Genomic DNA, 17,814 nt, shown 5'->3' with positions numbered 1-17,814 from the left:
TACTATTTGTGGCATGACTCACCCAAGAGGGCAGTCTGTGCAGCGGAGGGGTCGGAGGTTTACTCCCAGGCACGGCTGCAGAGATGTCGGGTGTTTCTGGTTCCTCAGGTGGCACTTCAGCTGAGGGCACATCAACATGCTCTCGTTCACCAGTCTCCATCTTTTGCTCTTGGTCCATGTCTGTTTCCTGAGGCCGTAGAGGACGTAGCATGCTGATGGCGTTTCGTGTCCGCCCATGGGCTGCTTCACTGTACAGCGGAGGCTGACTCAGGTGCTTTTTAGCCAATGCCAAACTAACATTAAACACATTTGGATTGCGCAGTCGGGGCTGTTTGGGGGAGGCTGGGGTGTCTTGGGAGTCCTGGGACGGGGTGGGCCGCTTTGGTGTGAGAGCTGGAGTTAATATGGGGCTGGGAGTGTTTGTGTCACTGGAGGATGACGAGGAATCAAGACATTGTGACTGGAAGCGTTTATTCAGCTCATCTGAGGATCCATCCTCAGCATCCACCTTCTTGCTGTCTTTTTTTGAAGCGCTCTTGGTGCCGGGAAGGCAAAGTCTGGAGCACTCCACGCGCTGCATGTCATCGTCAAACAGCGAGCTGCTGTCATCTGAGGCTGTGTGGTAGGTCTCACTGGCGGGTCGACTGAAACGCAAACCTCCAAACAGACTCCTCTCCCCTTCAGAGGCAGCACTGGTCAGGATAGAGGACACACCACAGGACAGCGTGTGTCCGGTACTGTCCCGCTCATCCTCGTACTCTGATCCTGCCTTAGGGCAACGGCCAACACACTCTGTTTCTGGACAATCTTGTTTCATTCCAGAATCTGGATCGGACCAAACACACAGACTTGGTTAATATGGGAATACATGTAGTAAGTACTAGATATATTAAAAGACATCTCTAATTCAAAATGTCAAAATGCTGATAACTGGATCAATTGATTCAATTTTGCAAATCACTGTCAAGTCATTCATTTCAATAAATGAGACTCAAGACAAATGACTCATTTGAGTGGTTCATTTAGTGAGTCGAAATGCATTCATCATAATGAATGCAGTATGATTCTTGAACAAATGACTCTTTTTAGTCAGTTCTTCTGAATCAAAAACAGAAAAACACACATTCTAGATATATGTTTGTATTAATAGGGCAATGCAACTGATGGATCAAAATGATGGCTTCTCATTTGAAGTTGACACACACACACACACACACACACACACATATATATATATATATATATATATATATATATATATATATATATACTGTATATGCTACTGTTAAAAGGTTTGGGTTTGGTAAGATTTTTTAATGTTTTTTTAAAAGATGCTTACCAAGGCTGCATTTATTTGATCTATGAAATTTTTGATGTGAAATATTATTACAATTTAAAGTAACTGTTTTATATCTATAATATATTTTAAAATGCAATTTATTCCTGTGATCAAAGCTGTATTTTCAGCATCATTACCAGTCTTCAGTGTTACATGATCCTTCAGAAATCATTCTAAAGCCCTATTCGCACAGGATTAGTATTATCTGGGGACCTCGTGTGATTTAGAAATGACCCCCACATCTGAATTTCGTGTGGCGCATTCGCACAGGATAATCTCCCGGATATGATGTCAAGGCTTTGTGTAACATTAACCAACTAAACATTCTTTTTGTTTTCGCTCTTCTGATGGTTTTCAGCTTTCTCTTTCTGCAAATTGTATAGTTGTATGGTGTATAGCAGGGGTCACCAAGTTCAGTCCTGGAGGGCCGGTGTCCCTGCAGAGTTTAGCTCCAGCCCTAATCAAACACACCTGAAGCAGCTAATCAAGGTCTTACTAGGTATACTTGAAACTTCCAGGCAGCTGTGTTGAGGCAAGTTGGAGCTAAACTCTGCAGGACACTGGCCCCCCAGGATCAAGTTTGATGACCCCTGGTGTATAGCGATAATGACCCAGCACCCAAAATACTACCAAAACAAACCAACACAGCCTCCATTCTATGCAAAAGATGGATAAAAAGGCGCACAAAGGAAACAAAAACCTAGAAAAAATGTATATATCCGGCCCCGCCAAATTACAGCGACTCTGATTCGCACAGGACTAATATTATCACAGGAACTTGGTGTTCGCGAAATATGGTAGGTCATTTGCGGGGGAATTTTTACTTTACAAATTACAGACATGGCCGATTCTCACAGGATTAACATCACAGACAACCTCCACAATGGTTACAAATGACTAGAGGTCACCAGGTAATAATAATCCCGTGCAAATTGGGCTTAATATACTGATTTGCTGCTCAAGAAACATTTATTATTATTATCAGTGTTGAAATCAGTTGAGCTGCTTATTATTTTTGCGGAAACCATGATACAAATTCTTTGATAAATAGAAAGTAAAAAAAAATGAATTCATTTGAAATTATTTTTTTGTAACACTATAAAAGTCTTTACTTTCATTTTTGATCTTTTTAACATGTCCTTACTAAATAAAAGTTTTAATGTCTTCCCAGCCTTGTTGCATCTCGGTCAAACTCAACAGATTATGAACTAATACTTTCAGTTAAACAGCTACAGATATCATAACAGTCTTCTGACCAGTAGAGGGTCTCCTGCAGTCTGTGTGTGTGGGGTCACGATCCGGCAGGGTGCTGATGCTCTTCTGGGACGGCTCTGGGCCCGTCAGCACCTGAGGGCTCTTCCCTCTGATTTGGAAACAGCCAAAAGTCAGACTGCTGAGCCGCTGGGCCTCACCCATATTGGGCTGGATTGAACCACCAGAACCCAAAGTCAGCTCCACAGCTAAAACACAATACAAAAACATGACACTTAATAGCTCCATTTCATCACTGGAAAATGATAATGATAATGAAATTTCCTGTATCTTTTTTAAATTAATGCTGTGCTTGTTAGCCCAATTCCTGTTATTTATTGATTTATTTACATATTACATTACATATTTATTTATTTGCTGCTGTTTAGCTTGTATTCATTGCTTTGACTATAAAAACTGAAAAAAAAATAAAAAAAATAAAAAAAGTATATATATATATATATATATATATATAATAATAAAGCACACTACATTATGGGATAAATGCAATGTGCTTTGTTTTATACTGCACATTTTGGCAAATGCACAATATGCATGCTACATACTCAGTGTTTATTTTTACATAGTGTTTGTTTAAGTCATGGTTTTGATGAAAAATTTCTTTGACAGGCCTAACACTGGACATAACCAGCAGGAATAATGTTGTAGTATGCTATTTTGAAAACACAGTAGCCATGGCTTAACCTGCTATGTATGTGATTACGTGCATGAATACCTTGCAGTCGTCTTCTCAGGTCTTGTATCTCAGCCTCTTGTTGTTGGTTGATCTCTCTCAGGGAGGCATTCTCTATATCAAACTACAAGAGTGAAACATTTACACACAATTTATTTCCGTCCACCTTTTCTAGAACAAACGCATGTACAAAAAGCATGAACATACTTCATTCAGCTTCCTCATGACCCATTCTTTGATCTTTGCTGCTTTTTCTTCAACCGTCTTGGCATCTTGGATTCGGTTCTGTTTCTGAAGGTGTAATGTAATGGATTTAAATAAGCCTCTATGATGCAAACCTGATGGTTTTAGAGACTGGAGTTGGGACTGACCTGTTCCTCCAGCTGTTGCTCTAGGGTGGCAATAAGCTCGTCTTTCTCCTGCAGTAGCTTTTGAAGATTTTGGCAGCGCCTGAACAGCCGCAGCTCTGAATCACTCGACTGGATATCTGATGCCTTTAGACGTTCTTCCATCCATTGCACCTGAAACACACACATGAACATTCACACATGGTTATATTATCATATCAAAAATAAAATATAGAGGGGTTGGACTAAATAATTAAATAATTTAATATAATTTGTGGTTCCGTTGTTTCTCCTGCCTCCTCTTCAGGTTTGACACTCACGCGGGTTGCCAGATTGAGGACATGCTACAGGAACGAGCGCAATTTACGATGGAAGGTGACAAGCCTTACACACTGTAAGTTGATGAACTGATTTACGAGTGTTTTATTATTACTCTATTCATAGATCTTTTTAGATGGACGCCAAGGCTTTTTAGGTCGAGTAGAATCTGTGATCACCACCTGGCAACCCGGGGAGTCGAAATACTAATGGGTAAATTGCCAGTGGGTGGAATCACACAGACCAAAACAAAAACAGACATGGAACCACATTTCAAAACAGAATAACTGTAGCACTGTTTTTTGGAGAAACAAGTATGTAAACTTAGCATGTTACCTAAATATTTGCAAACATATTTTGGTATTTTTATGCTTCAGTACAGTCAAAAACATTTACATACAGCACATTTAATAAAGGAATATTGCCTATTTCCAAGGTGTTCACATTATTTTGTCCAACCCCTGTGAATGATTAATATAAATTATGATACAGTTTTGTTGAAAAAAAAAACAACAACAACAACCTTTTTGTCAAGAAATATTTTTATACTCATTTGTTACATTACATTAGTATTAATTGTACCAAAATAATCAAATCATTTAGCAAGCCATTTAGGTAAAGAATCATCATTTAAAAAAGTCACTGTCAGTGCAAATACTTAACATTCCTAATATCGGATGAACTGTCCAAGAGAGTGTTATTAATATTTACCTGCTGGTTGGCCTCATATGCCCGACGCTCGGCTTCCAGTACCTGCGTCTCCAACTGCTGCATCTGAGAGAGCAAGAAGTACTGTTTAAATGAATGGACAAATGAGCAGTGCTTGTGCATGAATATGCATAAGTATGAGAATTATTATTATTATTATAGAATTATTATTATTAAAATTTTTCTCATTCATAACATTTTCCAAACAAATATCCTTCTGTGCTGGGATTTTATTTTTTTTAAAACATTATTCGTCTCATAGCATAATATTGCCAGGAATGTAATATATCCATCTGCAAATAATTTTTACCGTAGCGGGAATGCCATGCTATATTACTGTTCCTTTAAGCCTTTTATTTTTATTTTTTCGGATGAAAAAACCATGAGAAAAAAAAAATTCTATAAAGTTAAGGTAACTCAAAAAAACTACTGTCTAAGCAAAAACATTTTCCCAAAAAACTAAAGCTGTGTTGTATTGGTTTCATTTTTGGACTGTATTGTATGTGCTGTCACAATTATAGTTGTGTATGCAGAAAAAAAAAAAAAAAAAGTGGTAAACCAGAGGTAATGATTTAGTTGCTGGTCATTTTGATGATTGTTTCCTGTCATCAAATTCAGTGAAATTTCAGGGAATTTTAACCACTGTATTTCCAATCCTCATATTTTCAAGTTAATCTCTATTAAAAATTCCCTAATCCACTTGCCAGTGTCATAAAAGTCTTACTCCACACATTCTGTGGCTTAGTTGTGGTCATCAGATTGTTGCTGAATGGGTCTTGGAGACTGAATGTGGACCACTAGTAAAAATGTATTATATTTAAAATACTTTTTTTTTTCATCACACATCACAACAGTTAAATGAAAAGGTTTTTTTTTTTTTTTAAAAGAAGAAAAATTAGATGAGCTGAACAAATCCCGAAGATCATGTTCTCCAACATAATTTGATAATATACCAAAGTGCTTTATTGGAAGAACGCCACAAGCAACATACTTTACCAAAATGCAGAAACACTCAAATACTAACACAGTAAAAAATAAATATTTTTTAATTTACTATATAAAAACTTCATATATCTTTTCACATTATAATATTGAAAATGTATTTTTTTTTTTAATTAGCTATGGTAATGAGAATTTAGAGGTTGCCTATTTGTTATTAAAAAGAGAGAATTCTATGAATTCTGCTTAAAAATATTTTATTGTTAGACAAAATAAAATAATATTTTGGCAAAAAGGTGCCATTTTTAATCACTATGCAAAATACCTATATATATATCATATGCACTTTACAATTTATTTAATATATCATTATTTTTCTCATTACAGTACTGTCAGGGTTAGCTGCTACTGCGTGGAGCGAGGAAACGTGGATAAACTCACAACAGTCTTTAATAAGAATCCAAGCCCTGGAAGCTGATGCAGGATGGAGACTAGGAAGTCCTCCAGGGCAGATCGGGCAGTTCGGGGGGTCATGACGAAGCAGGGAGCTCAGGGGGCCATGGCGGAATAGCTTCCGTGGCCTTGGCCTCGCGCTCGGCCCGGCCTCTACGGCTGGAGCACTGTAGCCCCCCCAAAAAAATTCCTTGGGGGAAATCTCGGGTTCTGAGGTCCTCCGTGGGCCAGGCGTAGGAACAAAAGCACTCTCTGGGCTGGACCTGGGAATAGGAGCCCTCTCTCGACCCTGGTCAGGGGCTGAGAGTGCAGTGGCCAGCGGGCTTGACAGTGGAGCGGACGGTGGGCTTGACTAAGGAGCAGCCGAATTTTTTTTAAATAAAAAAATTCAATGTCTGTAAATTTGCTTAATTTTATGGCATATCCTTTATTATAACTGAGAATTATTTTAAGATAAAAAAAATAAAGTATATTTATGTGGAAAGGTGCAAATTTGTTTTGCTTTCTTTTTGGTGCTTTATCAATATAAAAACCCAAATACTACTAATACTATTAATATATCATTATTTTTCATATTAGAGTATTGAAAATATCAATTTAATTGGATAACGTTAATGGATGGAAAAAATCTTTTAGGTAATCATTAGGTCTTATGTCTTTTTGATTTTGGGGTTAAATTGCCATGATTAACATAACACCATACAAAATTAGTGAGATTTGCATAACACCGAACATTTTGGGGTTAAATTTGCTTGTTCGGTGTTATGCGCTTGTTTCTGCTTTGGCAGGAGCTACATCAGCAACCTGTTTCTCTTCATACAGTTCCCAAAGGAGAACAGACAAATATGACCTAACACACTACTAATAGTTACCGCTGCATTCATATTTTCCACTGAACACCATACAAAAGTGTTTTTGTGCATCGCTGTGTGTATGTGAACTAATGGTATTCTGATCTTTCTAACAGCCTCTTTTCTTTACAAGCTTCCATCATTAAAGATGTTTAATAAGTCCCAACACACAAAAGCACTATTGACAAAACTATCTTAATGATGACTCTGGACCAGTCCAGTCCATGTTCTGCTCTAGTTCTTAAGTTAAAGCAGATTTTGTTGGATTTGTTAATGGTGCATTAGTCAGAGCTTGATGAATGACGTAAATCTCTGATTTGCAGATGGAAGTTAAAAAGATTCACAGACTCTGGTTAATTTTCCATGATAGAAGTCTATTGATATTCAAGGTTTAGTGAGCCAATGCCTACCGGACTAAACCAAAGGGTGTGTCCACCAAAACACACTGATGGTCAGAAATACATCACACGCTCATTATCTCTGTTGTCCACACACACAGCCACTATCCCCACAGACTATTCATACACACAAGCTGAATGTGGAACTAACTACATATATGTTTATACCGCAACAACCACACACACACACACACACATACTGTACACACGGGTACACAGTACACACCCAACCTCATCTGTGGTCAAGCTGGTCCACCACTGCCCAACGGTGCAGATATAGAATATAAAAAATAGCAGAGTAATTACAGACTGTTCTGAGAACAGCTGCACAAACCCAGACAGACTCTGAACGGTTCAGCCACAGGTTAGCGCTACATATTAACGTGCTATTTTCCAAAGGCCATCATTGAACCTGTCTTGGTGAAGACTTGGTGCTTGAATCGCCAATGAACACCTGCGTGTGCTTAGTGACCGTTTGACGCATCTGATTTCCTGGTGCTACATACACTAACATTCAAACATTTTTTTAAAAATGATTATTTTAAAGAAACTAATGTTTTTATTCAGCAAAGATTCATTACACTGATCAAAAGGGACAGACATTTATAATGTGTGTTCTTTTGAACTTTCTATATATATATATATATATATATATATATATATATATATATATATATATATATATATATTTCTATATATGTATGTATGTATATACATACATACATACATACATACATGTGCTAACCCAAAACATAATCAGATTTTCACACAAGTCCTGAAAGTAGACAAAGAGAACCCAATCAAACAAATGAGACAAACATATTTATTTATTCAGGAAAATGATCCAATATTGCATATCTGTGAGTGGCAAAAGTATGTAAATCTCTTGGATTAGCAGTTCATTTAAAGGTGAAATTAGAGTCCATCTGTGCAGAGGTGATTTTATTCAAAAAAAATAAGAGGTGATCTTTCAAAGTCTGATCATGTTTGTGGAAGTGAATCATGTCACGAACAGCAGATTACTGAGGACCTCAGAAAAAGAGTTGATGTTGCTCATCAGGCTAGAAAAGGTTACAAAACCATCTCTAAAGAGTTTGGACTCCACAAATCCACAGTCAGACAGATTGTGTACAAATGGAGGAAATTCAAGACCACTGTTACCTTCCCGAGAAGTGGTCGACCAACAAAGATCACTCCAAAGCAGAACGTGTAATAGTCGACAAGGTTGCAAAAGTTCCCAGGGTCACTTCCAAGCAACTAAAGACCTTTCTCACATTGGCTAATGTTAATGTTCATGAGCCCACCATCAAGAGAACACTGAGCAACCATGGCGTGCATGGCAGAGTTGCAAGAAGAAAGCCACTGTTCTCCAAAAAGAAAATTGCTTGCTAAAGATCATGTGGACAAGTATTAACCTTGGCATAGTTGAATAATAAGAGTTCTGTACATGGAAATGATATACCGTGAGCCTCAAACACCATTGTTTCCTCCTTCTTATGTAAACCTTGTGCGTGCAAAAGACCACTGAAAAAGAGGCGAATCCCAACATAACACCGACTGTGACGTTACAGTTGGGATCATTAATGTTTATGCCCCCAACACTTGCATAATGTATACCAGCCCATGTTCTAGGCCAGCCGAATCATTGATGCAGTGTTGCCAGATATTGCTATTAAAACAAACAAAAACCGATAAATAAATAAAAATAAACCAAAATTATTTCAAATCTTTTGCAATTAAGATAAGATAAAGATATAGCTGACACTAAACTGCTATACACTCACAACTCTCTCTCAAGCCTCGTTCACTCCACCAGCGTCTCGCAGCGATTATGTTCATACCACATACGGTAAATATTTTTGCAAAATCTCTCAAAATCGGCATCTTTGTCTGATACTGGCTCAAACATATAAGGGCAGTAGAGATCTGTTTGCTGTGTGAGCTACTGAAATGAGCCGCGCTGTGAAACAGCCAATCAGAGCAGAGCTCAACATTATTAATGACCCTTCCAAATAAGCCAATAACAGACCATTTCATTCTAGGGAGAAATCCTAGGGTTGTAAATGGACATGTAAAACCGTTTCTGGAGAATTTTTGCCCTTACCTAAGCCACATACCTTCTATGTAGATATCAGAGAACAATTTAAAATATTGTATCAATGCATTCTATGGCACCTTTAAGAATCTTATCCCATCTGTGAAGCATGGTGGTGGTAGTATCATGGCTTGGGCCTGTTTTGCTGCATCTTGGCCAGGACAGCCTGCCATCATTGATGGAACAATGAATTCTGAATTATACCAGCATATTCTAAACAGAATAACTCAAGAGAATGTGAGTCATGCAGCAAGACAACAACCCCAAGCACACAAGTCATTCTACCAAAGAATGGTTAAAGAAGAACAAAGTTAATGTTTTGGAATGGCTGAGTCAAAGTCCAGACCTTAATCCAATTAAAATATTGTGGAAGGACCTAAGCAAGCAGTTCATAGGAGGAAACCCACCGACATCACAGAGTTTAAGCGGTTCAGCACTAAGGAATGGGCTAAAACTCCTACATGTTATTGTGCAGCACTGATCAGCATTTACAAGAAACTTTACCTTCAGTTACTGCAGCAAAAGGGGGTCACACCAGATACTGAAAGCAAAGATTCACATACTTTTGCAACGCACAGAGATGTAACACTGGATCATTTTTCTCAATAAATAAATGACAAAGAAAATATTTTTCTCTCACTTGTTTGATTCGGTTCTCTTTGTCTTCTTTCAGGACTTCTGATGATGTTTTGGGTCATATTTATGAAGAAATATAGAAAATTCTAAAGGGTTCACAAACTTTCAAGCAGCACTACATATATATACATATATATATATATATATATATATATATATATATATATATATATATATATATATGAAGGTTATTGATAATAAATGTTTCTTGAGCAGTAAATCAGGATACTAGAATGATTTCTGAAGGATCATGTGACGCTGCAGTAATGATGCAGAAAATTCAGCTTCACGTCACAGGAATAAATTGCATTTTAAAAATTTCTTTAAAAAAAAACTAAACGTTTAAAAAGATACATTTTCCCCCCACATTTAGCAGCAATATTGACAAATTCCACTTAGTTTTTGACTGATCTGCAGTGCCAGTCCGATTTTCAGGGCTCCATACAAAAGTGCATTGTTCTGTTTGACCAGGAGATGGTGCTCTAGGAGGACAATGGAGTGATCCGAAGCAACAAAGTGACCAGCATCATTCATTTTCAAAGATATATGGCAATTACTGGTGAAACAAGCAATAGAGACTGCTGATGATGCGACAAAGCTGAATAGAGCTCAACTTTATGTAAATGAGTGGTGACGGCCAATGGGAGTGCTGTAAACCAAAACAAACCAAAAACCTTCATGGATGCTTTCATCAGTTTGCACATGTAAACTTCACATTTCCAACAGCTCTTTGAATCTTGTACAATCCCCCTCACTTCTCTGCTCCATACGCTCCTGGCTACAGTCAGTCTTCCATTCCATGCATTCCATCCTCGGCCTTCTGTGGCCGGCCCGCCCTGCACCCCTCATCCAGCCTTCCTCCACAGGCCAGCTCACAAAGCCTGTCTGTGTGACAGCCTTCACTGCACCATGGCTCCAAATTCCCCAGCGTCACCCAGCCTCTGCTCCACACTGCACTCATCTGTGTCCTACAGCAGCACACTGTATACTACACTAGAAGCTTGCGTTTCCATTCTAGTCGAATCCCTTGCTTAAGTTAGCATTGAAATACATATTTAGATGGCTATTTATTATGGGGCTAAATTCTGAAATACCATTAAACTTTTTTATTTCACATATGTGACCCTGGAACACAAAACCAGTCTTAAGTCGCACAGGAATATATTTGTAGCAATAGCCAACAATACATTTTATGGGTCAAAATTATAGATTTTTCTTTTATGCCAAAAATTATTAGGATATTAAGTAAAGATCATGTTCCATGAAGATATTTTGTAAATTTCCTACCGTAATTATATCAAAACTTAATTTTTGATTAGTAATATGTATTGGTAAGGACTTTATTTGGACAACTTTAAAGGCGATTTTCTCAATATTTAGATTTTTTTGCACCCTCAGATTCCAGATTTTCAAATAGTTGTATCTTGGCCAAATATTGTCCGATCCTAACAAACCATATATAACCATACATAAATCTCAATTTAAAAAAATTGACCCTTGACTGGTTTTGTGGTCCAGGGTCACATATATGGAAACATCTAATTTTATATAAAATAAAAGATATGCATTATTATTAATATTAATATAATATTGCTAATTTTTAGTTCGTGTTAGCTAATTCATTAACTAAAGTTAACAAATGTTACCAATTATACATCCATTAAAACTCTAATAGTGTGTAAAAAAAGACTAATACAATCTAAACATTTTCCAGATAATAGAAGTATCAATATAAAACGCAAATATATAATTTTGTAGATTTATATATATATATATATATATATATTGTAGGCCTGTTGAAGAAATATCTATATAGAGACTCAAGCCTTAGAAACATATCACAATAAAACAATGTCTGTAACATCACTGAATCGTACAATGTTTTCTCTGGCTACTGCCACCCAAATGTGGAATCAATCTGAGGGTGTTGTTAACCTACAACAGATTCCTGCTTCACATAATGTGCTCTCAGTGTGAGAACACAAGTTCATATGTATTTGACTGCACTTGAAAGTTGCCCATATTTTTAACATAATGGTTTAAAAGAAAGGTTTGCATCTGTTCATAAGCAGGATATGGTGTAGCCACTGAAGTCTTCATGTGCGCCTTTGTGACATTCTTTGAGGATGGCTCGCAGCGAAAGTTCGTTACTGTTTTGAGTTGCTTACATGATGAGCAATTGCTGTCCAAGTCTGGTTGATTCATTTAAACTTCACCAAACCAGGGGAGAAAATGACCTACATTTCTCCCAACAAACCACACTTGGATTAGCATATATGTGTTTGTTTGTGTATGTATTTAGCATGCTAACTTCCTGTATAGCACAAGGCCCGGCATTTCCTCCCTTGGGAGTCTCAGTGATTACAGGATAGTTTGTTTTGCCACACAGTTCGTCTGTCTCTCTCCTCCCATTTTACTCCATCTCTTTCCCTTTCACTCTTATACCTTCTCATCCGTCCTACAACAAGACGTGTAAAACGTGTAAATCATAGTTTGAGACAACCCACTAATTAGGAGAGATAAATAGGATCCACTGTCCCAAATCAGATCCGTTTAGCTTTATACGCTTTATACATAAAGCTATATAAAAAAGACAGAATAACAATATCTTTTGACAGATAAACAGGCTAAATATTTGTAACATTTTATACAACAGTTATATTCATTCATATTTCAGATAGACTGTCAGTCTGTGAGGAACTTCTTTTTCTGCAGGTTACATCATTACATCAGTAGGTGGGAACAAGCCATCTTCATGACTGAGTCATTTGAATCACTTTGAACTGATTCATTCAAAAATACTGATTTGTTGAGGAACAAAACACTACTGTGTGTTAGTGGTGGGACCTTTTCAGTAGGGGTGTGCGATATATATCGTCTGCGATAATATCGTAATTGTTGTTTTAACGATGTGCAATTTGACATTATCGAGTATTTTGCAACAGTTCAATAAACAATGAGTTAATATTAAGAGACTTGCGTTTTAGACATCATATTGCCTGTTTTTGCTCTATTTCGCCAACAAAAAATAATTCCAAACAGCTACAGCACTGTTTTGCGTCTCTGAGCAACATGACGATGCCCAATGTGCATACTATCCATCCTAAATTCTATGTGATAGTAGTAATTTTCAATACTATTTAGGGCAGATAAGGTGGATAGTATGCACATTGGGATGCAGGGGATGTTTCGTTCCTGAATGAATCAACTGTTCAAATGATTCGGTTCAGTCACAATGACTCACTTATTAACAGTGACTTTCTGCCACCTACAGGCGGTTTTAATTTCACATTTAACGTATATTTTCATTTTTTAAATAATTTCAGATGTCAGTATTCAATGTTTTATGTTTAAAATGTCAAAAGATTTTGCATTTGCAACTGGTTAAAGCACAACATATCCCTCTGAGCTGCATTCAATAGTGTGTAAATAAATCTAAATGCCACTTCAGATGCAACTTCTGCAAAGATTAATTTTGATGATACTGGTTTCATTTGTTTGGTAACAGCCTAAATGTCTTATTATCTTAATTGACTGATTCAATGAAACAATTTGACTCAAAAGACATACACTTTTAGAAAAAATGGCTTTATTAAAGGTAAAAATCAATTTAAACTTATATGAAAAGATTAATTAATCACTGATGTGAACTGACCACACAGAATATGAAGAATATCAAAAACTGCAGATGTCCACGGTAGTCAGATATCAGCACAATAACGCACTCTGCAAAATATCGTCTAATTATCGTTATTGAAAAATCCCCAAAAATATTGAGATTATATTTTTTTCAATATTGCACTCCCCTACTTTTCTGTGACTCTTTCCGCAGGTTACGCCAGAAGGTTGTGCCATCTTTATGCAGTAGGTAAGTGACCTTCTTTATGAATGATTCAATGACTCACTTATAAAGACAGGCAATATCGATACGTCACATCACAGGAAGTGGAGAGGGAAATTGAAAGCAATTTGAACAACTGGTTCATAAACTCTGATTTATTTAAGACCGAAACAACCGACTGTCTTTATAAGTGAGTCATTGAATCATTCACTAAACCAATTAGTTCAAAAACACTCAACAAAACAACTGAAAACAACACTCTCTTTAGATTGCAATCTCATTCAAGATGTCAGAATACCCTTTGAAGTCCACTTCGCAGGGCACTTATGGTCAAAAGGAGCGCACCTACGGTCTTAATAAGTGAATCATTTAATCATTCACTTAACCAATTTGTTCAAAACCACAACACCACTACTGTTTGTTGCTCAGAGATGGACAACTGTCCTTTGTTAGAACTATTTTAGTTGGTGGAGCAAAAATAGACAAAGTAACTGGTAATATTATGTGTAAAATGTAAGTAACTAACATTGTTTTAATATAGTTTTATGGATAAATTTGGTTATTAAACGGCATAAAACTGTCATTTACTTGAAAATATTAAGTTAAAATTTAGACTGCAAATTTCTTCCAAAAGCATTGTGCTTTAACTGAGGTCAAGGCCTGTTCACTCAAAGAGTGATAACAATAAAGTTTGAATAAATAATCTAATTCAATGAGAATAGTGAAATCTGTTTATTGAGTAAATATCAAATAACGTTAATGTCAATGTTTTTGTGACCGCTAATATATTTATTGTTATAATTCTCTTTATAGTTATTGTTCTTGGTGTAAATGGGCCTTTAATTTAATGACACAACTTAATAGTAGGTTTTAGTATCACAGGACACAAAAATTCTCTCTATGAAGTTTCATCTCTTAATTCACCTTCTTTAAAGTGCCATTGCTTAAAACACAGCTTTAAAAATCGACATAAACTAGTCGCCTTTAATAGATTAGTTGGGTGACTAGTTGATCATCCTGCCCATCCCTACTTTCTTTATCCTGTGTCTCAATCTTTCCCATTCATCCTCTTCCCTTTTTTTTTCCCACCACATGATTATTCTCTGACATATCCTCAGCTAATATATGCTTCCCAGCTATCTGTATTTTAACAGCTCGGCTGATCCAGGACTCACAGTGAGAGGACAAGTCAGGAAAGAGACCCTATGTAAACATTTAATGGCAGCTTTGGAATAATAGATGGCACACATAAGTGAGGCCAGACGCTACCCAGCTGCTAACAATAACATGCCTACTGATGAAGGAATGAGAAACAATTACAATAAGATTCTCATATGATGAAATCATAAACTTGAATCAGCATCACAGGGGTTAGAGGTCACACTTACTGAGACCGAGGCTGCATTCGAAATTACGTATTTCCCTACTATATAGCAGGCACAAAACAGTATCCTGAAATGCACACTTTGCTATCCCATGAGGCCATGGGAGAGGAGTTGTGAATTAACTCAAACTGGTTATTTTTGTTTTCTTTTGCACACAAAAAGTATTCTCGTAGCTTCGTAAAATTACGGTTGAACCACTGATGTCACATGGACTTTTTTACAGATGTCTTGTGCCTTGATCGTGGTAAGATCCTTGCTGTCTATGGAGGGTCAGAAAGCTCTCGGATTTAATCAAAAATATCTTAATTTGTGTTCTGAAGATGAACGAAGGTCTTATGGGTTTGGATCGACATGAGGGTGAGTAATTAATGGCAGAATTTTCATTTTTGGTTGAACTATCCCTTTAAAACTGTATGCGACTCAGTTACAAAATACTTTGGGTCACCAATCGTTAAAATTGCTCAAGAAAGAGCATCATCACAATAGCTGACTATACATTTCCTAAACTTGACCTCTCCCCAAAGCACCCGAATACATCCTGAGTCTGTAATTCAAAGAGGATTCTGCTATCCCAGAATGCAGCAGTCTGGAGCCCTGTGGTCAGGCGTCTGTTTATATTAACCTCTAATCTGCTCTCCCTCGAGATAGGCCAAAGAAATAGGCTATGGCACGCATATACACACACACTCTTTCGTGGAAATGAAAACCAAACATGGAAATGAGCAAATACTTTAATAGGTGGCTTCTTTGCCTTTCCTAGAATTCCCTTCGATCGAGTCTCTCGGCAATATAAATACAGATGGGAATTAGCAGGGCGGTGACAGTTACATTCAAATCATATGCCTGTTCTGTTATTACTTTAATAAAAGATGGCTGGGGTTGGTTGAGTTTTACTTGCTCAGCATGCGGTCTGATGTAATGATTTTTAAAGGTCCAAGAGCAGATCAGCAGGCCGAGCGAAGGGACTCTGGGACCGAGATGTAGTGCATTTGACTGACCTTTTCTGCTGTGAGCTCTCGGATCACGCTCATTTGTCCACGGAACTTGAAGAGCAGGGCCTCGAGGGCCATGTATTTCTCTTTCCACTCCCCGCCTGCGCTTTCATCGCCCTCCGCCATGCCGTCACCCCTCAGGCCCTGTCACATCACACAACATGAGGCACACTCAAGAAGATAAACTATGAATCAGATGTAGGAGATCTTCATGATATTTGATATACATCTTTGCTCTAAGGAACCATGCTTTTGACCAACCAGCCACATTTCAACATATGGTTAAGATAATGTTTTTTTAAGCACTGAAAAACATTGAAACAATACGTAATGTGATAAAAAAGTTAATCACATATCAATGTTTGTTCGCTTATGTTGAAAATGAAGATGTTTAAACAATGTTGCAATATCAATGAATGTTGTTTCCTTTTGCAAAATCGAAAAACTAAATTCAACTGATTAAACCTTGATCCATGACGTTGAGTCACACATTAAAAATAACATCCATAAACATCCATTTAAATGTATCCACATAATTATCTACATGCATTTTACTGAAACATTGTAGCACATGAAAAATGTCATGGAAATTAGGCCTAAGTGCCAAAATTTGTCTCATGACATGTTCTTTCGGAAACTTATTGGCCAAACAAACATGTCGGTGTGTGACCGACCTTCAAATGTAAAAACAATATCAGTTGTTGTTTCAATATGTGAAAAAAACATTGGAACAATATTGAAACAATGTTTATTGGTTGTAAAAAGTACTTAGAAATCAAATAAATACTTATATAAATCAATTAAAATGCCAATAAATCAACATTGAAATTAATTCACTCATATCAAAAGGATGTCGAAACACAACATTGCAATATCAACATTAATTTAATTTGCATTGCAATATCAAAACAAAATTCAACAGTGATTCATCTTCGATCCATGATGAATACAGACTGCCTCCTAAAAATAATCATCATTATGAATTGCAAAATGTAATTCTTTTAACATTTGGACAAAATAATCTGCCAAAATATGCTTCTTCCACAGTTTGGGTTTTCACAGCTTCCCATGTTTCACAGAACTCATAATTACATTTGTTTGGACATGCGCAGATGTAAATGAACAGTGAATATTGTGAATAGGATTTTTATTTGATACATAATTCTGATTAGGTGTATGTCAGCTGTCGATATTAACTGCAATTTTCATATAGCTGTATGCCATCTGAGATACATTTGAACTTTAATCAGTTGGAAAGAGAGGCAGTGAAACATTCTTGGTCTCGAATGGCTAAAGTAAGTGTTTGAGGGCCAGGCAGGCAAAGCCCTGGACAAACTGACCACCACTACAAAAACAAACCCTACCAGCCAGCACTGATGCACCATCATCACACTTTTCCATCATAAAAGTTTAATTATGAAAAACATGTGTCAATTGATGTAAAGCACGTGGGGGAAAGCACAACAGCAATGTGTGAGTGAACACATTTTACTACAACTTCTCTAAAACTTGGTTATAATAAGCTCTCATTATAGTATTGGCACGGGCACAAAGAGAGTGCAAACGT

General features: G+C 36.9%; 1 protein-coding gene across 1 annotated transcript in view; it reads right to left on the bottom strand.

Annotated features, from left to right (window-relative positions):
* The window catches only part of plekhh2 (pleckstrin homology domain containing, family H (with MyTH4 domain) member 2), a 33,203-nt gene that overhangs the window by 14,418 nt on the left and 971 nt on the right, over positions 1-17,814 (bottom strand). Inside the window, exons 2-8 of the mRNA XM_058796618.1 lie at positions 16,254-16,391; positions 4,661-4,723; positions 3,656-3,805; positions 3,492-3,575; positions 3,327-3,408; positions 2,596-2,799; positions 23-825 (exon numbers count right to left, since the gene is read on the bottom strand). Coding sequence (XP_058652601.1) covers positions 23-825; positions 2,596-2,799; positions 3,327-3,408; positions 3,492-3,575; positions 3,656-3,805; positions 4,661-4,723; positions 16,254-16,373 — 1,506 coding nt within the window. The 5' untranslated portion in view covers positions 16,374-16,391. The remainder of the gene's footprint in view (positions 1-22; positions 826-2,595; positions 2,800-3,326; positions 3,409-3,491; positions 3,576-3,655; positions 3,806-4,660; positions 4,724-16,253; positions 16,392-17,814) is intronic.

The sequence above is a fragment of the Onychostoma macrolepis genome, chromosome 13 (assembly GCF_012432095.1).
Source record: "Onychostoma macrolepis isolate SWU-2019 chromosome 13, ASM1243209v1, whole genome shotgun sequence".
NCBI lineage: Eukaryota > Metazoa > Chordata > Actinopteri > Cypriniformes > Cyprinidae > Onychostoma > Onychostoma macrolepis.
Note: the sequence above shows the minus strand (reverse complement) of the source record. Positions and strands in the feature narration are given on the sequence as shown.